Source organism: Melanotaenia boesemani, chromosome 4 (genome assembly GCF_017639745.1).
Source record: "Melanotaenia boesemani isolate fMelBoe1 chromosome 4, fMelBoe1.pri, whole genome shotgun sequence".
NCBI lineage: Eukaryota > Metazoa > Chordata > Actinopteri > Atheriniformes > Melanotaeniidae > Melanotaenia > Melanotaenia boesemani.
The window spans coordinates 7,757,442-7,782,722 of NC_055685.1; the positions used below are offsets into that span (position 1 = coordinate 7,757,442).

Genomic DNA, 25,281 nt, shown 5'->3' on the forward strand with positions numbered 1-25,281 from the left:
ATTGTGTGACAACTGACTTTAATGATCAAAACAGACTCCATGTCAGCGGACGGGAGGGGCTACAGTCATGGTGTAGATGTGTAATTATGTGCATGAGTGATGGTAAAACTTAACAGTCAGACATGTCACAATTTCAGCCTTTGTCAGATCTGGATGGATGTTGCTTGATCTGACGTCGGCTTGCGTCTGTTGCTGCAAAGATAAATGATCACAAGAAAAAACAGTGTTAAAAAAAAAAATGCAAGCCCGGCCGCTCTCGGCTTCCGTACGATTCCCTGTTTAATGGCATTTTTTTTTCTTTCATTTCCATAATCTTCAAGTTTTATAAACTCCAGTTTCAGCTACAGAGTAGTTCGAAGCAGGAACTGAAGTTTATTTTGCATAACGCATTTTAAAGTGGCAACAAAAAACTTCTTTTTTACTATTTCTAACTGGCATCACTGGTGCGCCCGGGTTGCCAGATCCCTGTTTCTCCGGGCCTGATAACTATTGACACAATAAGCAATCCAATTTAGCAAATAATATGATACTACAAAGCATAAAAAATATAAACCTTTCTCATTTTAAACAGAGTAAAAATATTGATTTGCAGTTTTAAATTTATTCCATTATTAATTAAAGCTAAAAAATAAATAAAAATCCCATGTTAACACTGTAACACAGCAATAACAAAGCCTGTGCAAAGGTGCAATGTCAAACTTTATTTTGCATCATTCATAGGATACAGAACACTGAAATGTATTTCCTCCATCATACTGGAATCTATATATATTTTTAACTGTCATGTTATATATCTGACAACATCAGCTGACCTGCAAGAGAAGGAGAGAGGGTGGACAAGGTTCCTGGCCATGAAGCTGTGGATAGTACGACAGCTGTCACACACAGTACATAAATATGAAAAGTGAGACCGTCTGAAAGCATACGCTTTCCCTCCATTGCTTCATTGACTTACATCAGGGAAAACATGTAATGAATGGTCCCAGTTTAAGATGGCAAATATGGAGTAACACAGTGTAATTGTATTCCATGTAAAACGTCACTCGTGACAAAAAAAAGAAGTCACATGGCACATTAAGATGTTTGATCATTTCATTTCATTTTGTTAGAAGAATGAATCAAAGTATTTTGGTGAGTATAAAAAATAATACTAAAAATGAACGCTACAGTCATATTCAAAGTAATTTACAAACCAACCAAATGAGTTATCACAGTAGATGGTTATCATTAAACAGTGGTGAGAACGGAGCACCATCACTGAACAGCTGTACAGATGTGTTTAAGTGGAGGACACTGCACACTGACCTGGGTTCAGATCAAAGTTTATTTTGGAAAAGGAAATTCATTCCTGACTAAAACCTTCATGCTGTTAGCTGATCTATTCAACCCAGCAGTAGATTGGACAACATCTGGAGTTACTGGACGTATTGGCAAGTTTGAATTATCTCATGGTGGCTGTTTAAAAGTTACTCGGCAACATACCTGGTGCTAAACGCTACCATGACGGGCCCCAGCAGAAAATGGGAATAAACATGAAAATGAGTATTTTAAGTGAAAATTGGAGGTTAGTGGCGGTAAACAGCTTCCAAAGAGGAAGGTGCAAACAGATGATGTAACTAGAAGAGTCAAACAGTGAAATTCCAAAATTTATTCTTACTCTTTTCTGCATGAGTTTCAGAAAAATAGGTCTCTGTCAGCTCCTTACAAATGAAATGTTTGTTTTTGATGTTCAGGTTCAGCATGTTTTATTTAGTCTCCTTTCCATTAAACCATTCTTTGAAAGAGAAAATACACCAGAAAGTATAAAAACTTTTATACGGCCAACTACAGAATTACATAAGTGTATTGAAAAATATAAACTTAGATGGGGTCTCGTGTGATAAATGGTTCAAGTTTTAGGAAAAAGAGGGCTGATGGTATTTTTTATTATTGTAAACAATATGGCGCTCTCTTTGATATAATCAGTGTGCTTGGAGTTCTCCAAACACAGATTCCCATGTAGAGATTTCAGTTGCCAACCCCCACAATTACAACCGTAAAAGCTGTTATTTGCAACAGTATGGTGGCCAAGGCAACATCCTCTTTAGTGCTGTGATGGCCATTACTGGAAGATCCAATTTCCTTTTTTCTGAGGGCTTTATTGAAGAGGGGGGCATTAAAGAAACAGGAGCAAAAACATTTGTTTTAGCCAGAAGATAATATCAATATTTAGACAAATGGTCAGTATAAAATAAATGATGGTTGTTTTGAAACAGTGAAACGTGTAAAGGTTCTCTCGCGTAGAACAAAAATCTTCATTGATTAATATAATGAGAATCGATCCCACAATGAATCCATTCATCCATATTACCTCGTCCAGCTTAAAATCATAAATGGAATTTGTCTTTCTCTGTAGTGCAAAAAGCAAAAAATCACTGCTTTATACACGACACCCTGTTTGATAAACTATTCACAATTCTCACCATCCTCAGTAAGACTTGATATAGCTCTAAAATATGATTGATATATCTTTTCTGTCTGTCTCATATTTATGCATTTTTGATACATTTTTTTTATATAAACAGAATAATGGTTGATATGTAAAATATTTTCTAACTACACACACTCTGCTCACAATGACGGCTTTTTGTTGACATCCTTACTAAACGAACCACTGCCCTTAAGTATGATTGCTGGAGTTTTAGCTGTCAGAGAGTACATAAACTAGTAATTCCAGATGAGCTTCCAGGATTTTTTTATTTTTGTGCTGGACAGTGACAATTAAAAAAAATCTGTTTGATGAGAAAAGTAATGAAGTAATACTACTCTTGTGCCTGTCTGTAAAATATGAAGCTAAATACTAGAAATAAGTTAGCTTAGCATAAAGCCAGAAGGTGATTCTCAAATTAAAGGATGCTTGCTCAGTACAATATGTCCTTCCAAGTCATGTCCTTCTAAGAATAGAAAAAAGTCCTTCTTGAAATAAAATGTCACAGCAGCAGTTCACCAATCACACCCAAGAGCTGATACGTTGAAAGGTGTTTAAAAGCTTTTCATTGCTCACAACAGTTGTTTACATCTGGGCAGCTTAAACTTTGCTGTCCTGTAATTTTCTATCTGTGATGTCTTGGACAAACAAAGATTTTAGATGTTCTGAGAACACCTAGGACACCCGGAAGCATCCTTGAATGTACATGGAATGACAAATTCCTTGTCATTGGAACGGTCCTTTAGGAGAGATTTGATGAGCACCCAGAGAAAAGAGAGAAACAGTAAGCTGACTAGTGAACACGTGTCTGGTCTGTTACAGCCACAACAAAACAATGTTTGAAAGAGGAAGCTAATTCTCTCTCTTAAAAGTCAAATGTAAATTTAAAAAATTTATGCTAGCAGCTAAAGCCTAACCAGGGACTTTAAGTTAGATAATGTTAGCGTATAACATTAGCTGATGTTAACTTATTTAAAGTCACTGGTAATGTTTGTTAATGTTAGCTAACAATATTAGCAAACATTAGCTAATGTTAACTAATAACATTAGCTTACATTAACCAATGTTAGCTAATGTTATAAGTTAATGCGATCTAACATCATCAGCATGGTAAACATTGGCAAATGTTATAAACCTTGTAAATACAGCTGTGTAATTTATATTTCTAAATCAGCTAACAAGCAAGCTAGCATATGTCCTCAGTACAGTAAAACATGCATGATGTTGCTTTTGAGAAACTGAAGAGACCAAGCAAGAATTTAAGTGTTAAACAAAAAGAAGCACAAAAACTGTCCCTGCTAAGCTCACTATGTTCTAATTTTGGGTCTTAATTGTATCAATCATGTTGTTTCAATCTCAGTAAGACAGTGAAGAAAAGCTAATCCTTGGTCTCATATCGTGCACAAGCGTAGGTTTAATTCTACTTTTCTCACTGATAAATTCTGCAAAGCTCCAGAGAGAAAGTTCAACTGTTCTCTGATCCCTTTGCAAAGTAATAACCAACCTTGATGATAGTTATTTTAGAATTTAAAACAAAAAACAAAACAAAACAAATAAAAAACAAAGTGGAATAAATTCCAAATCATAGCAGCACATTTTCTGTCTCTGAAACACTCAGTGTCACAGTAAACCAGTCAGAGATGACTTCTTGGCACAAAGGATGGTTTAAGTTTGGCCTCTGTTGGTATCCCCACACTCCTACAGTTTCATATAGACCTATACAAAATATAAAATATAACAAAATAAATTACAACACATACATCATCAAAAACAAAACGAACGATTTGGCAACATTGAGTTCCTTTCTTCGTTGTGGGTTGTTGTTAACATGTTTGACAAAAAGAAGCTGTAGTACCTGCCAGATAGAAAAATGTTGGCCCAGATATGGTGTTTGTGTGAGTGTGGCTGCCCAAACTAAGTCACATGACCACCACATGTGGCCCGCATGGTAATTGCCATAAATAAAGCTTCCTGTATTAGGACCACTTCTGGCCTGCAAAATAATTTCCATAATCCATGTCCAGGCCAACAATTGACATCTGGACCACATGTGGCCCACAGGAGACTGACCATAATCCAAACCAGGCTGGCAACTGACATGTGGTCCACTTCTGGCCCACACAACCCTTGCCAGTGCTGTAACTGAGTTATAAGTGCCAAAAGTAGTCCTGATTCAGCCCAAACATGTCTGCTATCTGGGCTTGCTCGCCTTCATATAATTTGAAAACTACGCAACAACCAGAGTATTTAATATGTTAAAGATTTATCTGTGAAAGCCAATGCAGATGTGATAGCCACATAATCTGATACTGCACAGCTCCCTCCCATAACAATCCATCTGCTGAATTTACTTTTTTAACACATTGTATACACGAAGTTTAACCGATGGCTGAGAGAAGTTTGTCCTGAAGGCAGTGACGATGGATGTGAGTCTTCCTACTGAGGGGCTTAAAAACGGGAAAAGGTAGGATGAAAACTCTGAACCAATCAGTAGGGAGAGTTATCTAAGGGTATAGTATACAGTGTGTCAAGAGTCTGTTACTCTATAGAGAGGTTTTATATTTGTCCACCCATCTTTTACTTCTTCAAACAGTCACAGATTCAGGTCCGGGGGTAGATCTGGAGCTGTAAGCAGCAACTGTCATGCTGGTTCAGTCTAATCTTTTGTATGTATGTCACATGTTCATGTTTGGAAGGACATGATTTTGAAGGACAGTTTCTGGTGCACAAAGAGGAGGGGAGAGGTTTCACGTTACCTCCGTCAGGGAACACTGGCATCAGACAGTGTGGGGAACAAGGTGGTGGACACAACAACAGGAGCGGAGACAAAAGGTAGAGATGAACGGGTCCAATCAATGCCACAACCAAAGGTAAACACTGGAAAAGCCAAGGGTTTGATCGGTTAATACAATGAATTGAAGTAGTTTCATCCAGTACCACTCCAGTCCTGTCCAGTCTAGTCAAGGGAACTCCTTGATCCCTCTCCTTTTCTCAGTTTTCCAGGGCGTCAGCACACACCATGCTGCCGTAAAGCTGCTGTGGGTCTGGATGAGTCTGTACTTGCTCCTCTACCTCGCTGTCCGTGCTGCCATCACTATCAAGACGGGCGGATGGGTGACATGTGCCGGACAAGTTGGGGTACAAGGCGGTGGCGGGCAGCGGGCTGGGGAGGAGGTCATCATCTGAGCTGAGGTAGTCCCCCTCAGCAGAGGCAGGGCTGGCCAAGCACAGATCCTGGTAGTTGGTACTTCCTCCTCCCGAGGTGATCCTGGAGCCGGTGACTGCCTTCTGTCCTTTCAACAGCCTGACCTGAATACAGAGAACAAATGTTTTCACTGGTGGATCGTGTAGGGAGATTGTTCACTAACTTGCTGTCTGTTTTCCAAAACTCATGTTTAACTCTTAAAACTCCAAGCCATTCTTTTGCTATTTTCTGGCCACCTGTTTGTTTTATTTTTTAAATAGATAACTGCATTTAGAAGCTAAACCCTTTCAATCCCAGTCAACATCCAGACATTATTTTTTATTCAGGACAGCCTCAGTTGTCAGATTATGAGGCTAAAATGATGTAAAATTAATGGATCAATAGATGTAACACCATAAAGGGCATTTTCTTAAGTTTTGGCTTTCAGGAGAAAAAATATTGGCTTTAAAAGCAACAGAAATTATGTACATATCTACACCTTTTTGCTCAGGTGTTTTCTATTTATTTATTTATGTTACTATTTATCTACTATCCTTACAAAACTAACTCCAACTCAGCTCGTTTTTGGCAGAACCGTGCATGAAAAATGTCTTCTTGGCTTTATTTCCGCTATAGAGGAGCATTATTTCTCTTCTTTGGAGAAAATATAGAACTTTCTACTCATTGTGGATTTACAATATAGTCTCTGAAACAATGCCACATTTTGTAACTGGGTTGTAAATCTTCTGGACCGGATATAAATGCCTTGAGAACTTCCTTAGATCACCTAAGGATTAAGCTATCCATCATAATTTACCCCGCAGAGTTACATCCTACTGTTACGGAGAAATTGTTGACAAAATAAGTGACAGTGCTCGAGGACGCCAGTGATCTAGCAGAGTTTGAAGGGTTAAAGGCCCCAGATTTTGATAAATCAGTGATAACAATCCTTGCAGTGTCAGGAGTTTTTTTTTCTCCCTTGTTAATGTGTGTGTCCTCATAATGGGGTCAATAAATGTGAAACAAAAGAAAACTCCATTTGATGACAAAAGGCCACGTAGTCTTTAAAGCTAAATGAATGCACCCCCCTTCCTTTAATCAATCATTTTTCTTTTATTTATCTATTTAATCTAGAAACACTAAACAAAAAAGGGAAAAAGTTCTTTTGCATGTCAGCTTTGCATGTACCACTGACTCATGACAAATCTCAGAGGTTAGTAGCAGGAGGTGGGGGTGGGGGGAATCGGTGGTTAACCAGTGGAAATGTTTTGACTGACTGCTCTTCATGTGCAGTGATGAAGATAAATCATGAAGGTTGCTCTCTGTAAGTTGAAGCCATTTTGTCCTCATTGCAAGTCAAGAAGTTAATAAAATAAATACAAAAAATTAAATAAATAAAAATCACTTTAAATTTGAGGTAATTTTTTTTTAAAAACTATAAACAGTTCATCTAATCATGACCAGAGAAGCAAAACTTCCAACATTATAACTTAAAAATAACCAAACTTATAATATTTTTGTACACCAAGTTCAGCTGAACGACACAGAATGTTTCAGTATGTATCAGCACTACCTGCATGACTCAATCATACAATGACGGCTTCACACAATATACTGAGATTTTTCAGAATACTTCATTGCTTCCTCATTTGTCCTCACGCAAGTTTCATTCTCATTTATAAAACCAAGGCTTTGATGACAAAAGGTGGGGGGAGAAGAAGAAGAGTGGTGAGTAGCGGTAAAGGGCAGGGCCGTCTCATCACTCCCCCTCATTATAAAGTTAGAAACAATCCCTCCCAGTCACGCACCGTCACTTTCTGAATGAACAAACCCAGACTGAGTGCTGAGTGGGAAGTCTGTGTCTCGAATCAGGGCTGGAAATAATCTTCATGAGAAGTTACTGAATTTTAAAAAAATCTACCAAACTTTGTAGTGTGACAGCAACAGAGTAAAATATGTAGCTGCAGACCCTCTAAAATATCATGACTCACAGGAACCTTTTTGATCTTTCAGAATTGAGATTGACTGTCAACTAAATGATGGGAACACATCTGAGGGCAGTCGCCGAGAAACGCACTGGAACAACTGCGTGTGCCAGGGTGGAAGTGGTGCAGATGAAAAGATGACGAGATACATTTTATGGTGGTTAGCAAAACTGGAGGATATCTGTGTGCATATACACAGAGTCAGCACACACTATGTGCTGTAAGCCATTCTGTCTGACCCATATGTAAAACCACTGAAAATCATATGCATGAAAGTACATTTAAATTCAAGCACACAAATCTTAAAATTTCACTAACGTCTGTCTGCAAGCAAGAAGAAAATTTGTTCGTGGAAGAAGACTGGAACAGACAGAGAAAGAAGGGCAGAGCAGGAGATAAGACTGTCTTTCACTGGCTGGAGAGAGCTAACAGTACAGGTTGGATGCAAGATGTTTGCTGGTCTTCTAACATTTAATCCTACGCATGGAGACGTGCTACCTATGCCTTCTGTGCATGCGCACAACATAAAAACGTCATAGCTATGTGGGTTGAGGACACGCCCATGAATCCATGCTACCCTGAACTCTGTTTGAACGGCTGAGCCGACTTTTATCAATTGTAGAATACTTTGATGAGGAAATTTATACTGTCGAATCATCCTACCTGCATAAATATACTATATAAGGTTGCAATTTACACTGTAGACACCCTACCTTAATTTATTTTAAGTTGGATTTTTGAACGCCTGTAACATTATTTCTTAAGACCGTACCTATAGGGTACTTCTGCTAGTTTAAAGATCAGTAATCCACAAATGTGTAGTTTAATCACACAAAACTGAATTACATGAAAAATATGCACAGTATTGTGTTCTGAGTGTAGCACAGATCGACTGATAAACCTATAAGTTTGGCCCGCAGTAGCACGTTTCCTCAGATCAGCCGTCGATTGGGGGTGGATCCTGAGAAAATCTACTTGTAAATGTTTACAAGGCAGGTTTTAATTAGTTAAAAGCTGGCTTGGTCTGTTATTGAAAGAGAAACTAAATCAAAGCCAACCTCACTTTCACAAGAAGGATTTAATGCATATGGTGCATCCAGGGGTCTGCTGGAGTCTCAAGGAGGTGCAGTAAAAAGACATCACAGGAATGTCTAAAATGGTCTTGTTGAAGCTGACTTGATTAAAATGATTAATTATTTATTGAATTATTTTTCACTTCAGAAATGCTATGATTGACAGATTTATTGTGCTGTTTTAATTTTTTTAAAATCCTGTCAATAGTGCATTTCTTATTTTATTATTTGTTTACTGAACTGAATATTCATGTGTTATGATGTGTGGCCAACCTCATTCTTTAGCTCGGCAATCTGGTCCCGGAGCTGGTTGATGTACTGTCTGGAGTCTGAATGGTTCAGCTGACCCTGGATCAGTCCTTCCTCCTTCTAGAGAACCATTTTCCAAACCAAAGTTTAGGGTTAAGTCCCAGTAATCAACAAAATATTCAGAACAAAAAAAAAAAAAGTTTTGTTTGGAAATTCAAATTTTACTTACATACATCCAGACACACACACACACACACACACACACACACACACACACACACACACACACACACACACACACACACACGCACACACCTGTATCTCGAGTTCAGCAATCTTCTGCCTGAGTTCAGCCATGACAGCCATACTGTCTGCTTCCCTCAGTCGCACCGCCATCACCTCCTCTTTACTCTACATGCATCATGGGAGGGGGAGAAAATGGGTCAGGAGAAAGAAAAAGAATGAAGATAATAAAAGCTGAACTAAATCATGTAACAAAATTTCATTGTGCACAGTGAAAATTCATCATAAACAGTCTCTTCTGTCATCCTCTAGCTCATAATCTAGGTCTCCTTAATTGCATCTGTTCATCTTTTTAGTATATGATTCCCATAATATGTTGCAAACCTCTGCCGTTTCCTTCCCTTTATCTCTCTCTGTTTATTTCATGTTTCATTGTCTCATTGCAGCATGTCCCAATTTTTTACACTGCATTAAGTTGTAGAGGAAAAGTAGAACTATATGCTTTTTTCCTGTTCCTTATCTATCTTCTTAGAATCTCTTTTTTCTCTCTATAAACACCTTGCAGTCTGACTCAGCCTGCTTCCTTTTCATCTCATTGAGTTGGGCCTGCAGAGCTTTATTCTGATTTGCCAACATCTGAAGCCGGTCTTGCAGCGCGGAGCGTTCCTGCTCATGGCGACCGATCAGTTTGCTATGGATCTGGTTCTAGAGTAAAGGAAAAGTCAAAAGGAAGACAGTGAATTTAGGGCTCCAGCTGTACTTATTTCTGTCTAGCACAGTGTGGCTGCACAGCATTGCGTATCTGACCTGGCTCTCCTGCTGCAGGGCTTTGAGTTTGACCTCTCGGAGTTCAGCCTGGGCTTGCGCCTCCCTCAGTCGGATGGTCATCAATTTGTCCTGCAACTCGTTCATAGCATTCTTCTTCGGGGATTCCTTCCAGTGGCCTCCCCCACTACCGGTGCTGCTGCCACGGGACATATGATGCTGCAGGAACCAAGAGTGAAGAGCACATGAGTGCATGAACCTGTGCTATAATGAGTAATAGCAGCAGCTGTATGTGCTTTACCTGCCAGCGCTGGTTGAGCTCAGTGACACTGTCCTGCATCTCTCTGAATGAGCGCAGCGTCTCCAGCTCCCTCAGCTTCATCTGCTTCACCTCTTCCTGCAGGGCCGCCATGTTATTCTCATCCGGCAGGCAGCTGCTCTTCTGCATGAACAGTTTAGCAAAGTTAACTAAGTAATGACCAACATACCAGACAATAAATCTGTGAGGCTGTATGTTGGCAAATGTTTTAGAAGAAAGTCAATCAAAGACTAATTTCAGTAACAGACACAACATGATATTTGCCCTCATTCAACAATCATTCTTACAAATAAATTTGTTCTTAAACCCTACTTACGAACATTTTACGGAGACTGTGGCATTCACAAAAATCTTACGAACACTCTTTTTAGTGCTGACATGTTTGAACAAAGTCTGTGTTTGTGTTGTCTTCTGTTGAATTCATTTAAGTAGCACTACAGACCTCTTGCAGTTTTCTCAGTGACGGCTAATCCGGCATCCATCTTGCTTCAAACCTGTACTGTGAGATCCCTCCAGTCTTATCATCACTCTTGTCTTATCTCTTGTTCTATTTCTTTCTCTCTTTCTTTTTCTCTCTTCCTCCGATAATGTCTTATTGCATATTTACTGTGCGTTCGTAACGACGGGTGTGTTTATATCACAGACTGTATATAAGATGGACGGAGCCTCCGTGGCGTCACCCACAGGTTTCTGAAGAGCTGAATTGAAGCTCATTGGGTGGTTCCCACTTTTGCCATCTTGTCAGCATCACATATGTCGTCATTCCCGTAAAATCCAAAAATGGGCAAAGAGGTGGAGCTGAGAGGGAGACTTTGAAGGTGGGGGTGGATGATTGACAACCATCAAACTCCGAGGTGCCTGTAGCTAAGAGCTAACCGAGCTAACTCGGATCTAACGTGAGCTAACCAGCTAACAAAGGTAGGCGGGCTAAAGCTAAGGCACGTTGTTAGATGGCTAAAAACTGCGTTTGAGCTGCACCCTCCCTTCTTGCTGCGGATATTGGATTCCTGTCAATCAAAAGGACACGCCCCTAATTATGCTCAATTTCAAGATTAAACAACATCTAAAGGGATGAGTTAGAAAATAAATCACTCCCCTCACAGGTGTCATGAAGGTAAACTTGACGTTTTAATCTTAAAATAGATTTTTGTACCAGGCTTTAAACATGTTTATTTCTGCTGTGAAGTTGGTCTTTTTAACATGGGAGTCTATGGGGATTTGCTCTGTTTTGGAGCCAGCCCCTAGCGGACGAGGGGTTAACTGCAATTTTTTGCACTTTCGCATAGGCTTCACATTTTACCGGCGGAAGTTGCTGCTTGGTTTATTTCCATTTCCTAGCGAAAATACATTACGATGCGTAAGGCAAAACTCAGGGGCAAGTAACAGCTCCAGAAATACACATAACATGTCACTGTGCGGTCAAACACGTCCAGAACGCAGAGTTTTCAGGTCAGAAAGTTATATAATGAGTCTATAAGATACACTAATGACTTTGCACTAATGTTTTGTCATATTTATAAGACAACTTTTGGTACTTTACAAAGCATTCTGACACATCTATTTGCAGTCAAGATGGGATTTAATTCTATTGCTGGTTTTCCTAAAACCATCGGTACAATAAACTGAACACACGTGCACCAGATCTGTTCGCTCAACGGCAAGAGCATGACTCCATTCACAGGAGCACACGCCTGCTCCTTTTGCTCAGCGTTAACACCGTTTTCTCTCACATGAAAATGCGAGTGTGTTTTTGCGCACCTTCTCCAGATCCAGCACCTTGTCCTGCATTTCCTTCAGCGCTCCGAGCAGTTCGGCCTCCCGCAGCCGGGACTGCTCCAACTGGGTCTGCAGATTGCTCACAAACGGCTCTGTGTACTAAAAACAAACAAATTTCATTAAAAATACATATTAGACAAGCTGGTAACTGATATTTATCTCAAATTGTGTTACTGTGCTTCCTTATTTCCAGACAGTCTCCTGTTTTTGCCATTTTCAGTTTTACTGTTATTAACTTTATTGCTCTTCTAATATACAAATATAAAAAAGTAAAAGGGAGTGGGGCTAAAAAAATTCCTACTTCTGCTCACTGCTTATTTGGACCAAAAGGATTTAAAGAGTATTGCTTTTTTCTTTGTTATTCTTCTTCTATATCATTTATTGCAGTTTCCTCAGTTTTTTCCCTCCTTTTTTTCACTTTGTTATCTTTATTTGTTAAAAAAATAAACATATTAAACTAATCTATTGTAAAGTACAGACCGAATGCTCATGTCAGGACCAGTGGTTTGGCTCAGCCAGTTTATCAGTGTTTCAGGGGTGTGAATTTTATCACATAACCTTCTGTTTCTTTTATGTTTTGTACAGAGCAAAGAGAGATCTTAAGCCTCTTTTTCTCTAACGGCACTTTCTAATCGAGCTATGGTAAATTAAGATAACGAATACAATTCCTGGCTAGGGTCAGTCCACAGCTGCTGCTTTACAGCTCTGTTCGTTAACAAATCTGAAAAATGAAAATCCACATCAACATTTTCTACTCTGTCGACATCTGTGTAGAAACCTTGGCTAATGGAGACGTTTCATTTGGCACCCAAGCAGCACCTTTGCCCTGTTGATTCAGAGTGTCGTCAGAAAATAGAAACCACTGCAGATTTTCATGTCACCACATCAAGGTGAAACTACAAAGCTGATAGTACGAGAGCAGAAGAGACAGACAACAGAGTGGAAAAATACTTTCCTACGAACTAGAATACAAAAACTTGAAATTAGGTAAGTACATAGCGTGAGTAAAAATTCTCGATTTGTCATTCTGGGGTTTTCAGTCTTCGTTATCAAAGACAACTTTGACTATCTGGAGGTGTGTGAACCCTGGTGGGTGAAGGGTGCCAGCAATCTGATCTGGAAGACAGGTCATCATCCTCAATGACATCATTTAGAGTTAAATCACTGACTTTTTAAAGGGAAAAAACACCTCAATAGTCAGTTTAACATACTTGTTTTTGACTAACATTTTATGATCTGTTGCTTGATCTTTACACCCAACCCACATATACGACGGAGCTGCTGAAGAGTGTGTGAATTTTAACTGAAAATCAGTGGTTGACAGCGCTCTCGATGCTTTCTTGAGGAACTTTGAAAGTAACACATGCAGAACTGTGCAGAGAGTTGAACCAGCCATCATGTCTTTATACTCTTTTGGAATTGTGTAAAATGGTCCGGAGTGGCAGGTCTTCAGGCTTCCTGAAGTTTCTCTTTTGACACTGACTGCGGTTACACACATGTTCAGTCTCGTCTTTGTATCTGACAATATTCAGATTTCCGTTTTTTTTTTATTGTTAAACCACTCGACACTGACCCATTAATCATTAAAGTGTAGAAAAGATTTCTAACACAAAAGATGAACCAGTGTTGTGTCTTAGTTAAACGGCTAAGTTTAACTTTGTTACTAGCAGCCTGTCACAAACACACGTCCTTTGATCCACAGGACCAGAGTTGATGGTGTCCATGGAAGGGCGGCTGTCGACAACCATTCTTAAAGGAAGGGAAACAGAGAAATCACTGAATTGTGCCAAATGAAACAACAACTGGACTGAAAACAGGATCTCCCAGGCTGAAGCAGTATGGGATCATCTGGACAGATAATGGAACAAAAAGCAGCCAACATTCATAGAAAATCTTTGAAATGTTTTTAAGTGTCTACACCTGTAAATTACTTCAAGAAATGATAAATAAATTAACCTAAAAAGGTTCAGGCTGTCGAAAAATATACGCTATACACAAAAAGCTGAAAAGTTGGGAATATTTTTTTTTGTTTTCTATGCCGTCAGAATGCACCTAAAATAAAGTAAAACCTTTAAAGTAGGGCTGGGCGATTAATTGAATTTTAATCGCAATTACGATCTGGGTTTTCAACGACTATAAAAATGAAATTGTCTGATTATTTTTTGTCCGCAGTTTCCTCTTGTGCTGTTTTCATCACTGGCATTGCAGCACTTTGCTGCAGACTCCTCCCACAGCCCCGACCGCTTTAGCTTTATTCAGCACAAGTTGCAAACTCAGTTAAAGACTGAACACACGGGAGGCGGCGTCGCTCCTTCTCCATCATTTTCTATGTAAGCTTGCGCGAGGAGGCGAAAATCGCTGCCCTCCTCCAGCCAAGCGACAGGCGACGTTCGTGCATGTGAAATGTTGCGCTCGTGCACACAGACGTGCACACAGGGGCTTGCGACGCTACACAAGAAAATAGAAAAATGTTCAATTTTTGTGAGTCGCAACTAAATAATCCACCAGCTCCCAGAGAGACAAACGTTATAAACAGAACTTTTTTCTCAATTAACACAGTGAACAATCCGGGATTTAAGAAACTCATCAACACGTTGGACAAACGGCATCACTGCCATCTCAACACCATGTTAGTGGACTGTCTCTCTCTGCCCTGTATGATGAGTGTAGTGAGGGTGTTGTGAAAGACGTGGTGACAGTCCGATGTTTCGCCACCGCTACAGACCTGTGGTAAAGCCGCACCAGAGCCGTATAGAAATGTCGCGCTACATTTTATTGACGCTGATTTCAACGTGAAAACGAAATGTCTCCAGACTATTTTTTTCAGATCACACCAGGCGGAACATAGCTGCTGGTCTGAGACAAACAATAGCTATGGGGACCTGGTGGAAAGAAACTAGTCTGCATTACCACAGACAAGCTTCAAATGTCACACTGACTCCAACACCCCCCCCCCCCCCCCCCCCCCCCCCAATCTATAATCCTGTTAAATAATCGAGATCTCAATTTCAATCAATATAATCGTGATTATCATTTTTCCAGTAATCGAGCAGCCCTACTTTAAAGGCACAGGTACAACTGTTCAATGTTTGGGTACTTGTTGCATAACATGTTGTTCTCTTACAAGGTGGTTAACCACAAAAAACCAAAAGTAGTATCTGAACCATGAAAGGACCAGTAAATGATCCGGTTCAATGATAGCTGGTATATGAACAGTCCTCTTCATCATGCTGTTCACAGGTTGACATCATCAGATCAAAACGACACCTAACACATGACAAGTTACAGAGAACTGACATTTTTATATTGTAGTTCACCCACAACATAAAAGGTTTTTGTTTGGTTTCTGTTTAAATAAACTGTGATGAAGGATTTACCATTAAATGACTCTACTTAAAGTCCATCATGTAATAATATTATTGTAACATGTAGTTTTTCTATAAACTTCACCTGATATTTGGCTATCCCAATGTTTTGTGAGCAGTGTAGGTGGACAGTCTGAACAACGGCTACTTGTTTCCTGGACTGAACAGACATGTACCCATGTGATAGTGCCAGGATTCATGGGGCTCAGAATGTGGTGGAGTGGTGAAGGAAGCTTGAGGCATCACAGACTCCAGATCTAAACCCTACTGGGAATCTTTGGGAAAACTTTACACATCGACCCGATTCTCCTTTCAGCAATTCAAGATCCTGGTGAACCATGATCACGGCTCTAGAGAGAAATTCTTGTTCCGCCTACTGAAACAATGACAGCATGCCCTACAACAACATCATACTCTTTGTAGAAATTAATAATACGTTCATCCTCCTCTGCATTTTCACATCCTTGCAACAAAGCTGAATATTAACCTTCTAGGCACCAGAGTTTTTCAGGTATACTGTAAATGTGTAAAAATGTTGAATATGAGCCTGAATTTATGATGCTGGTAAAATGACTCATTTAATTTCATATTGTGGCATCACAGGTTGGCAGCCGCATTAGATTATTTAACTTTTAATGTGAAGAGAAGGACACAAGAGGCTATAAAATTTTAACCTGGTGGGTTAATGCTTCTTTTCTTTTCTAAGAAAAAGTGGTTCACAAAAGTTTCACGTCACAGGAAGAAGCTGGAGCTAACAGCTAACTTTGTGCAAACACTGAAAACAGGAAGAAAGGCTTTATTTATTCAGTCGTTTACCCTCTGCTGTTGCAGCTCTCTGATGGTGTCCTGGGCTTTCTCCAGGCTCTCGCTGGCCGTGTTGCACTGCTGCCTCACCACTGCGAGTTCACGCTTGATCACATAGTTCTCCTCTGCTTCTTGTGCTCTCGTCACCTGACCCTGTATTAGTGCGCCAGAGCAAGATGGAGGTCAATACATTATGTGATGTTTTAACTTTTAACAGCAGGCAATGTAAGGACAAAGAATAACACGGGGGATATGGTACGTTCAAGGTTAAGGGAAATCTTATTAAATGTCACATAGCACATTTTTATGTACTCAAAGTGACACATTGGGAAAAAAGCTTATTCTTTTTCTTGCAAACTTGTTAGATAACAAAATCATTGCCACTGTCTTATGAATAGTTGAAACAAAGCCAAGAAGATTAACTTTGCATAAGGAATAGAAACAAGAGAAAACAGTTTGCCTGGCTCTGTCAGAACACAGCTGCCTGCCAGGAGATGAGCAGGAAGATGCCGAATACTATTTCCAAATGAAGTGAGGATAGTGGAGCACTACAGGTACCTGTTTGTGTACCTGGACTCAATTTTGTAATTAAACCTCAATGTTTTTTTTTTTTTTTGTTCTTTTTTTTGTTTTGTTTTTTCTTTGTTTTTTTAAATAATGTTACATATTTTCTGTGGTGAAAAAGTGGGGGCTGGGGCCTCAGAGCCTGTGACTCGAAAAAATTAGTGTTGATTGTACCCTGAAGAAAGGGAGCGTTAGCTTAGTTGTTACAGAAGTGAGCTTGGGTCTAAAACCTGGGTAAAGTCCCCAGTGTGCCAACAGAGGTCAACCACTCTGGAGCCCTGAGCAAGCCCCGTAGCTCCCTGTGCGCTGAAACATGGCAGCCCACTGCTCACTACATAGTCATTTTAGTAATGTAGTAATGATCTGTCACTTTATTTGTTCTTAATTGTACTTTCATTTTTCATTTATACAGAAACAATTATCATAAATTGTTCCAAAACTTTGGGCTGCACGGCGGTGTGGTGGTTAGCACAGCGCCCTCACAGCAAGAAGGTTGCTGGTTCGAGTTTTGGCCGGGGGGGAGGTTTGAATAGTGGCTTTTCTGTATGGAGTTTACATGTTCTCCCTGTGTATGGTTGTGTTCTCTCCGGGTACTCCGGCTTCCACCCACCGTCCAAACACGTGCATGTTAACTGGTCACTCTAAATTTACAGTAGGAGTGAGTGTGTGTGGTTGTTTGTCTCTCTGATGGACTAGCGACCTGCCTCCTGCTAATTGCTGCTAACCCTGCCATTTGCTAGGATGGGCTCCAGCTTCTCAGAGACCTTGAATTGGACTAAGTGGTACAGAAGAAGGATGGATGGATGTTCAAAAACTTCAATGTGGAAGAGGAATTTGTAAACTTTTGCACAAATAAAAAACAAACACTTCCTTTAGTGAGCTTAATGTGCTGAGAAGCAGATTTGATCTGAAAAGAGCCAGGCTGGCGGTTTTCCTGGCCTCCAGTTATTTTACCCAATCAGTGTGCTGGCTGTAACATCACATTAAGTACACAATATTCTAATCTAACTTTACGCAAGAAAGCAAACAGCACATTTCCCATTTAATGCACATTTTGGTAACTTAAAGATATGTATGAAAATTTGCATAAGTCCACATGACATTAAGCTGGGATGATGTGAAAATGAAACAGACATCTCTACATGTATTTTGACTGTTATTTCACTGCTGACAGTTTGAACCCAAGATACTTTCATCATCTGAAGTTACTACCTATTTATTTCAATTGTGCAAAATAAATAAAATACAATATCATTTCAAAAAAGTGAATGTAAACGTGGTTTGGTACGAAGCAGTTTCCATACAAACTAGAGTCTTTTAGAAGCAAATATAGATAGAGGATCGCAAGTTTCTTAATAAGTGCGAGAAAACCTTTGAATTGATCAAAACTACTGTACCTGAATGAAAGATGGGAAGTTATTTCATCAAATGATTTAAAAAATATGGATGAATTTTGCTGGACAAAGATATGTGCACATGTTCACGATGCATCATTAGCTGATATAATCACATGGCTGTCCACTAAAATCTTTACTGTGCATAAAAATAGTCCTTATATTAACCTTATTCAGAGGTGGCATTGACTTCTCTGGGCTCAAAGTCATCTCAGATGGACCATCATACAGTGGAATTATGTATTGTGATCATACTAATCTGCATTCAGGATCATTTTTGGAAGAAAAATGCAGGCTGTGATCAGTGAGCCAGGCTCAGGGATGGTATAGGGTTTTATCAGTGCATTTGGTAGATCACACTTCTGCGATGACAGCATTATTACAGAAAAGTACACAGAGATTTCGGAGCGGCAGGTGCTGCCTTCCAAGATAGTATCATTTCCTGGGATGTGCATTTTTAAAGAAATCAATGTAAAACCATTGGTATCCAGAAGCATGGCTGTAAAAGAAGAGGGATTTGGTATGTGAGTTGCCTTTCTGCCATGCCGCGTTGTTCCCAGCAGAAATTATTAGGGCCTCACCAATTAATCGGCCGATATTAGCCCTTTTCAAAATGGCCAATAACGGTCGTTGTTTTGCCGATTACACGCTGATTTATTCTTACTTTCTGATAAAGCAGTAAATGCTGTTAAGTGTCAGAGTCATGCAGAATAATGTCCTTGCAGCGTTTGTCCACTAGATGGAGCTCTAACTTCATCCCTCTGTCTCTTTAACGGGGTAGCTAGCTACAGCCAGGTTACATTACAGCAGTCTGCTGAGTGGAGCTTGCCGAGGGGTACGTTTATAATAATGTTGTACAATTAATGACTCAGCATGTCTCCAGTTTCAGTTTAACTCTGTTTGTAATATGTAATGACGGGTGACGCGTGCTTTGTTGTGTCAGTCAGCTTTTTATTTAGGCTGCATTGCTAAAGTTGTGCTAAATTAGCTTAAGGCGCTCCCGTCTATCTGTTGTTATCCTAACCTAGCATAGCATTAGCTGCAGAAATAATGTAAGTGTATATCTGAGAGCACAGAACAACTGTTCATTACTACGTCAGCTGAAAGTCGAGGTGTATTTTAGGAGGAGAAATGTGAATGCAGAGGGGAGGAGGTTTATTCACTGCAGCACCGAAAACTTAACATTATTAACATTACTGGTAACATTTACGAGGAAAAGTGCAGCTCCCTCAAAGGAGAGAATGCCGAGAAACTGCTTCCTGCACTTCAACCTGCCTCTGTTGAAAAGGCAGTATTAAAGGTTCCATATTATGCAAAATTCACTTTTTAATGGTTTTGGAACAGTCATACTGGTCCCCCCGCATGTGTAGGAGACCCGTAAGTGTGAAACTCTTTCAGGCGCTCTCTCTCCCCCCTGCTCCACCTCTAGGGAAGTAAGCGCTGAAATGAGCTTGTTTGAAAGCGTGTACGTTATGACGTCATAAGGGACAATAACCACTCCCCACAGAGCGATGGACCCGTCTACCGGCTCTCAAAGCCCGCCCTCTAAAAATCACCTAGCGCCCAGTGTTTTTCCCTCTTCGGCAACCCTCGTTAGCGGACATGGCTAAGCGACAGAAGCACTGTTCTGTTTGTGGCTGCATAAATGAACACGAAAACGTTTTTTTTACTTCCATCCACTGAACCCACGAGGACTGAGTGGATTAATTTTATTTTTGGAGGAAATGTACCCAGAAAACTTCCAAAGGTTTTGCATGTCTGTGGCCAGCATTTCAAAGAGGACTGTTTCCACAACATGGGGGCATGGAAAGCAGGCTTCGCCAACCGTTTGAAGCTGAAGCCAGGTTCAATACCAACTGTCCGTGACACAGCTAGAGAGGTAAGAGCTGGCAGTTATTTTATCGTTTCGGCCTTATTAGTCTGATAGCTTGAAAATATATTAACCTGTCAATCACCTCATGACGGGCGATGCGATGGGCGGAGCCAACAGCTGAGCTGCTCCACCAGGGTTCCGCCCACCATAAACGGCACATTTCTGAAGCTGCTAAAAAGAGGGAGGTGAAGAGAAGCCGCTGCACTCAAACTGAGGGTTGATTTGTCCATACCATGGCGGAAATATTTCATTTAGATATTAATGAATGGTCTCAGATTGGGAATAAAGTGTATAATATGGGACCTTTAAGAATAATAAAACAGGGCTTGTCTAAAGAGTTTAATTTTAGTATTTTTATATGTTGCTTCACCTATACAAGTTATCTCATGTTTACATACAAGACTGAAGAGCAAATGTTTACAAATAGATTTCATAACTTTAATAGATTTACACTTTTTTTAAAGAGATTTTATGTCACTTTGTATGTAAACATTTTGTACTTAGTTTTTTTGTTCTTGAAAATTGCACATACTACAGGGGGATTGTGAAAACAATGTTACCTTAATGTTTTGGTTGATTTCCTTTCGCATTTACAACTTTTTAAAATGGTTTTTCTACCTGTACTTTAACCTACTTCTGATCTGCATCAGCAAGAAATACAAAACAATCGGTAACTGGAAGTTTTTTCTGCCAAATATCGAAATTGGTATGGGCCTCAAAAAATCCACAGAATCCCTAGAAAATATGTCATGAATTTTGAAAAGAAAATTGCACCAGTGACATCCCTGTAGTGTTGCACACCTTTAGATGGTTTTGCAGGAAGAAACTGGCCAAAATAACACCTTCAAAACTGTCCTACTTGGTATTTTCAATGTGTTTGATGTTTGTAAATAAGACCATCACATCTTAATTTATTTAATCTGTTGCAGGTCTGAAGAGCAAACTTAGATGTGTTTGTGAATGAAATTAAGTTTACAAGACAAACCATTAAACTTGGGTTTATACTGCCCACAATAAAATAAAAGTCAAATTACATGTAAGAATCATTTTTTTTGTATTGCATTCTTCACATCTTCCCAACGTTTTCTGGTATAAGATTGTACAATTAACAGTAGTAGTATGACAAACTTAATCATGCCACATGCAGGAACTAGACTATCTCATAACGTCATAACTTCATGGCTTAACACTACATGCATCGAGAGATTACACAATGGTTTTGCGGACTGAGCAGGTGCACAACAATAAATTCTCTCATGCATTTTGGTCAGGTTACTGGTAAAGAGACAAAGAAAGGCAGTGCAGGAGAGCAGAGCAGGAAGGTGTGAGGACAGAGGTTAGTGAGGTTTGTGAGAAAGGGGCTCACAGTACTCTACCTGTATCAGTCTGTCTGCCAGAGCGGCACTCTCCTACAGCGCAACCGAAGTGGAGAACGAGAGGATGAAGAGAAGGGATGAAGAAAGTGAAAAGCAGTGGGACACCAGGAGGGATAATACACGAGAAAAACCCAGTAGGGCATTTAAAGGAAAGGAAGAAATGAGAGCACAGGTTAAAAAAAAAAACAAATGTAAAGAAGTGAGGAGATGTTTGTGAGCAATAGAAGAGGCAACAGTGAGATCACTCTGAGAATAAGCATTTCACAGAAGTGGAAACATTTAAACCTGAAGTCTTTAACAGCAGAGTGCTGGAGAAGAAGGAAAACAGCCCATTCACTACGAAAAACAATCAGAAACATTCACACCAGACAAAAACACACATACCTATAAATATATTTATGTATATATACAAGAACGAGCACCTCAGGGGAGAAAAAAACTAGAAAAATACACGCTCATAAACCATTACACTACTAACAAAGATTCCTACTCCATCTGGCTTGTTTAACTGATTTTATGTTAACATTAAGATTACATACTTCTCTCCTTACACTGGTCAAAAACCTGTGCACATCCATCTCTTGAAATGGAAAAATGTTTCATCAGCTGCAGGTTTTAAGCTCAGCAGAGCAACAGCAGGACCTGAGTATAAATGCTAATTTTCTAAGAGGACACAAGAAAAAATGAACTCAACTTATATTTTCTGTACAAAAACTTATTTTTACTGACTGTCATGCCTCACCTGGAGGCTCTGAAACTGACTTGCAAGAACAAAGGATGAGATTTATCAATTTCTTTTTTTCTTTGTAACATTTGGCCATGAAACCTGGAAGCTTAGTCTTCATCCGAAGCTGCGGGCTGGAGTCAAAAGTAGTGAACGTCCTGATTATCTCAGAGAGTTAAGATTATGAAAAGCACAAACTGCTTGTTGTTGGATGACGCACTTGTTATCTAGACCAGTGGTTCCTAACCTGGGGTCCGGGACCCCACAGGGGGGCCCCACTTTGAACATTAGAGCCATCGTGATTAATGTCCACAAATTATCCCTATTTTAATGAATAGAAGTAAGGCTGTATGTTGTTCAGGAGGACAGGACACAACCAGAATACATTATATATGGTGATAACTTCACTTTTGAAAGCCTAAAAACCAAGCATGGTTCCAGCACAGGGTGAAGCAGGGGGTTCATGGCATTTTAGTATACGCATGAAGGGGTCCCCGAGGAAAAAAGGTTGGGAACCACTGACCTAGACAGCAGAGGTATACTGAACTGGTAAATTTTAGCCCACAGTGTAATGATGAAAAACCAGCTACTACATGCAATAGTAATATCTTTAATCTGCTTCTTTTAGTGAGTGTTAAAACCCCTCCTCAAACATGCGACTACAGGTGTAAACAGTAATAGAGAGCCATTAACTCACCTTCTCTAGTGTCTCAATCCTCTGTTTTAGCAGCCTGTTTTCTGTGCGTAACCTCTGAACACAAATAAAAGTACTTAACAGTTATTGTTAAAACAGTTTTTATAATATACCGTCAGGCAAAAATATAGAAAATATAGACCTTAATCTCAATTTGTTCCTCCATTTCTTTGTTCTTGATGGTGGTGTATTCTTTCTCAAGTCTGAAAATAAAAAGAACAAAACAAAAAAGTCTTCAATGTTTTCTCAACATTTAGATGTTTTTTTTTAAAGTTAATTCCTCCTGTCATTGCTTTGCTTCACAGAAATTGGTTTAATTTCAACCAACCATCCATTGTCTATACCTATCTATACGAATGTAGGGTTGCAGGAGGGGTGAAGCAAATCCCAGCTGCTGTAAGAGGCAGGGCAACTCCTATTGGTTGACAATCCATCACATCACAAACAAACATTCATTCACACTCACACTCAATCCTAGTGAGAATCTAGAAACACAAATTAACCTAATATGCATGTTTCTGGACTGAAGCTGCAGAATCCAGAAAGAACCCAAGCATACACAGTGAGAACATGCTAACTCCACACACAAAGCCCCAGTCGAAGGTTCGAACCACTACACCGCTACACCACCATGCAGCCTGGGTTTAATTTGAATTATGATTTGTAAAAAGGAAACATTAAGAAAAGAACACAGCATGTTTAACACAGCACATAAAAACAAAAGAAACATCATTTAACATGCGAGTGTGCTCCAGTGTGAAAGCCTAGCGGTTAGCTGATTGATGAGCATTCTTACTTCTTCATCCTCTTGGGGTTGTATTTGACCTGGTAGGCCCTGAGGATCAGCTTATCGGGGCAGCTGTCAAACTGGTGGGGGATCACCTTCTGGAAATGCTGGTACACCCAGAGGGAAACACGTGACAAAAAAATGCTCATTAATATTTCTGAAGAAACAAGCAGACTCACTTTACATGGTAAAAAGATCAGTAAATGTGTGTCATCCACCAGCTGTTGTGTCTGTGGAACCAAGGTTGATTGAATTTATTGTGATTCAAAGACAATAGAAAACCTGATACTTTCAAATAACTGAAACAAACTAATAAAAAAACGCTACTTCATAGCATCATATTATGTTATTACATTTAGTCACGTAGACATGGTCAAGACGACTTGATGAAGTTCAAATTAAGCATCAGAATGAGGAAGAAAGGAGATTTAAGTTACTTTGAACGTAGCATGGTTGTCTTTTCTCAGCACACTTTAGGCCCCTTAGTACCAACATGACCTGGTTTAACAACCACAGCCAACCTGAGTATTGTTGCTGACCATGTCCACCCCTTTATGACCACAGTGTAGCATCTTCTGATGCTACTTCCAGCAGGATAATGCACCATGTCACAAAGCTCAAATCATCTCCAACAACTTTCTTGAACATGACAATGTGTACTCCAATGCCTCTCAGTCACCAGATGTTGATGCAATAGAGCAGCTTTGTGATGTGGTGGAACGGGAGATTCTCATCATGGATGCAGCTGACAAATCTGCAGCACCTGTTTGATGCTGTCGTGTCAATATGAAGCAAAATCTCTGAGGAAGGTTTCCAACACCTTGTTGAATCTATGACACCAAGAATTAAGGTAGTTCTGATGGAAAAGAGTCTCAAACCTGTTATTAGCAATCAGCAAAGTACTAATGTACCTAAAAAAAAGTGGCTGGCAAATGTTTATTTTCAATTACAAGCACAAGGTGAGTTACAAGTAGTATTGCCTGAAAGTTTAAATTTTGTGTCAGGCAACAGATAAATCTGCTTATAAGATCAACAAAAGACAATGAGGCCTTTTTTTAGCAATTGCTCAGACCTACAAATAAACAACTTATCAATTTGTAGATTGTAGTGCTTGGAAACAAAAGACAGTTTATTCCTGGATGAGTAAATTTCACGGAACGCCTGGCTGTGAGTTTCCATCGGTGTTTCTACAGAGTTCGTCCGTGTTACCTGTCAATGCTGCAGGCGAAGTCATCAGCTCAGGTGTCCAGCTACAACTCTGCCCACCATGCCTCTCTCTGCTGCATTTCCAGCTTTTTATTAGTTTGCCAATTTTATTTATTTATTCATTCAGCAACAACATAATTTTCTTTGGGGGAACTCAAAGTCTTAATTTAACTTAATGTTTAAATCTCTTTATAGAAAAAACAGGTAAATTAACTGGTTTGATGATGGATAAGAATTTTATAATTATTACATTTTTAAAAAAATAATTTTAGCCATTTATCAAGATGTGAAAAATTCCATTTGATCCGTTACCAGCTCCTAAATGGGGAAGATTTACTGCTTTCTATGTAATATATGACAACAAACTCTAAATCTTGCTGCTTTTGTGATAGCTGAGATTTTTCTACCTTGTTATTGATAATCACATTCTTTA

General features: G+C 39.5%; 1 protein-coding gene across 2 annotated transcripts in view; it reads right to left on the minus strand.

Annotated features, from left to right (window-relative positions):
- Positions 1 to 681: 681 nt before the first annotated feature.
- Positions 682 to 25,281, minus strand: part of evi5l (ecotropic viral integration site 5 like) — a 49,158-nt gene continuing 24,558 nt past the window's right edge. The window contains exons 9-20 of one of the 2 annotated variants that reach the window (XM_041982050.1): positions 23,652 to 23,749; positions 22,998 to 23,058; positions 22,859 to 22,912; positions 21,438 to 21,470; positions 16,243 to 16,383; positions 12,044 to 12,160; positions 10,268 to 10,408; positions 10,009 to 10,185; positions 9,760 to 9,906; positions 9,274 to 9,369; positions 8,983 to 9,078; positions 682 to 5,776 (exon numbers count right to left, since the gene is read on the minus strand). In XM_041982050.1, coding sequence (XP_041837984.1) covers positions 5,459 to 5,776; positions 8,983 to 9,078; positions 9,274 to 9,369; positions 9,760 to 9,906; positions 10,009 to 10,185; positions 10,268 to 10,408; positions 12,044 to 12,160; positions 16,243 to 16,383; positions 21,438 to 21,470; positions 22,859 to 22,912; positions 22,998 to 23,058; positions 23,652 to 23,749 — 1,479 coding nt within the window. In that variant the 3' untranslated portion in view covers positions 682 to 5,458. The remainder of the gene's footprint in view (positions 5,777 to 8,982; positions 9,079 to 9,273; positions 9,370 to 9,759; positions 9,907 to 10,008; positions 10,186 to 10,267; positions 10,409 to 12,043; positions 12,161 to 16,242; positions 16,384 to 21,437; positions 21,471 to 22,858; positions 22,913 to 22,997; positions 23,059 to 23,651; positions 23,750 to 25,281) is intronic. The other variant, XM_041982052.1, reaches the window with a different exon arrangement.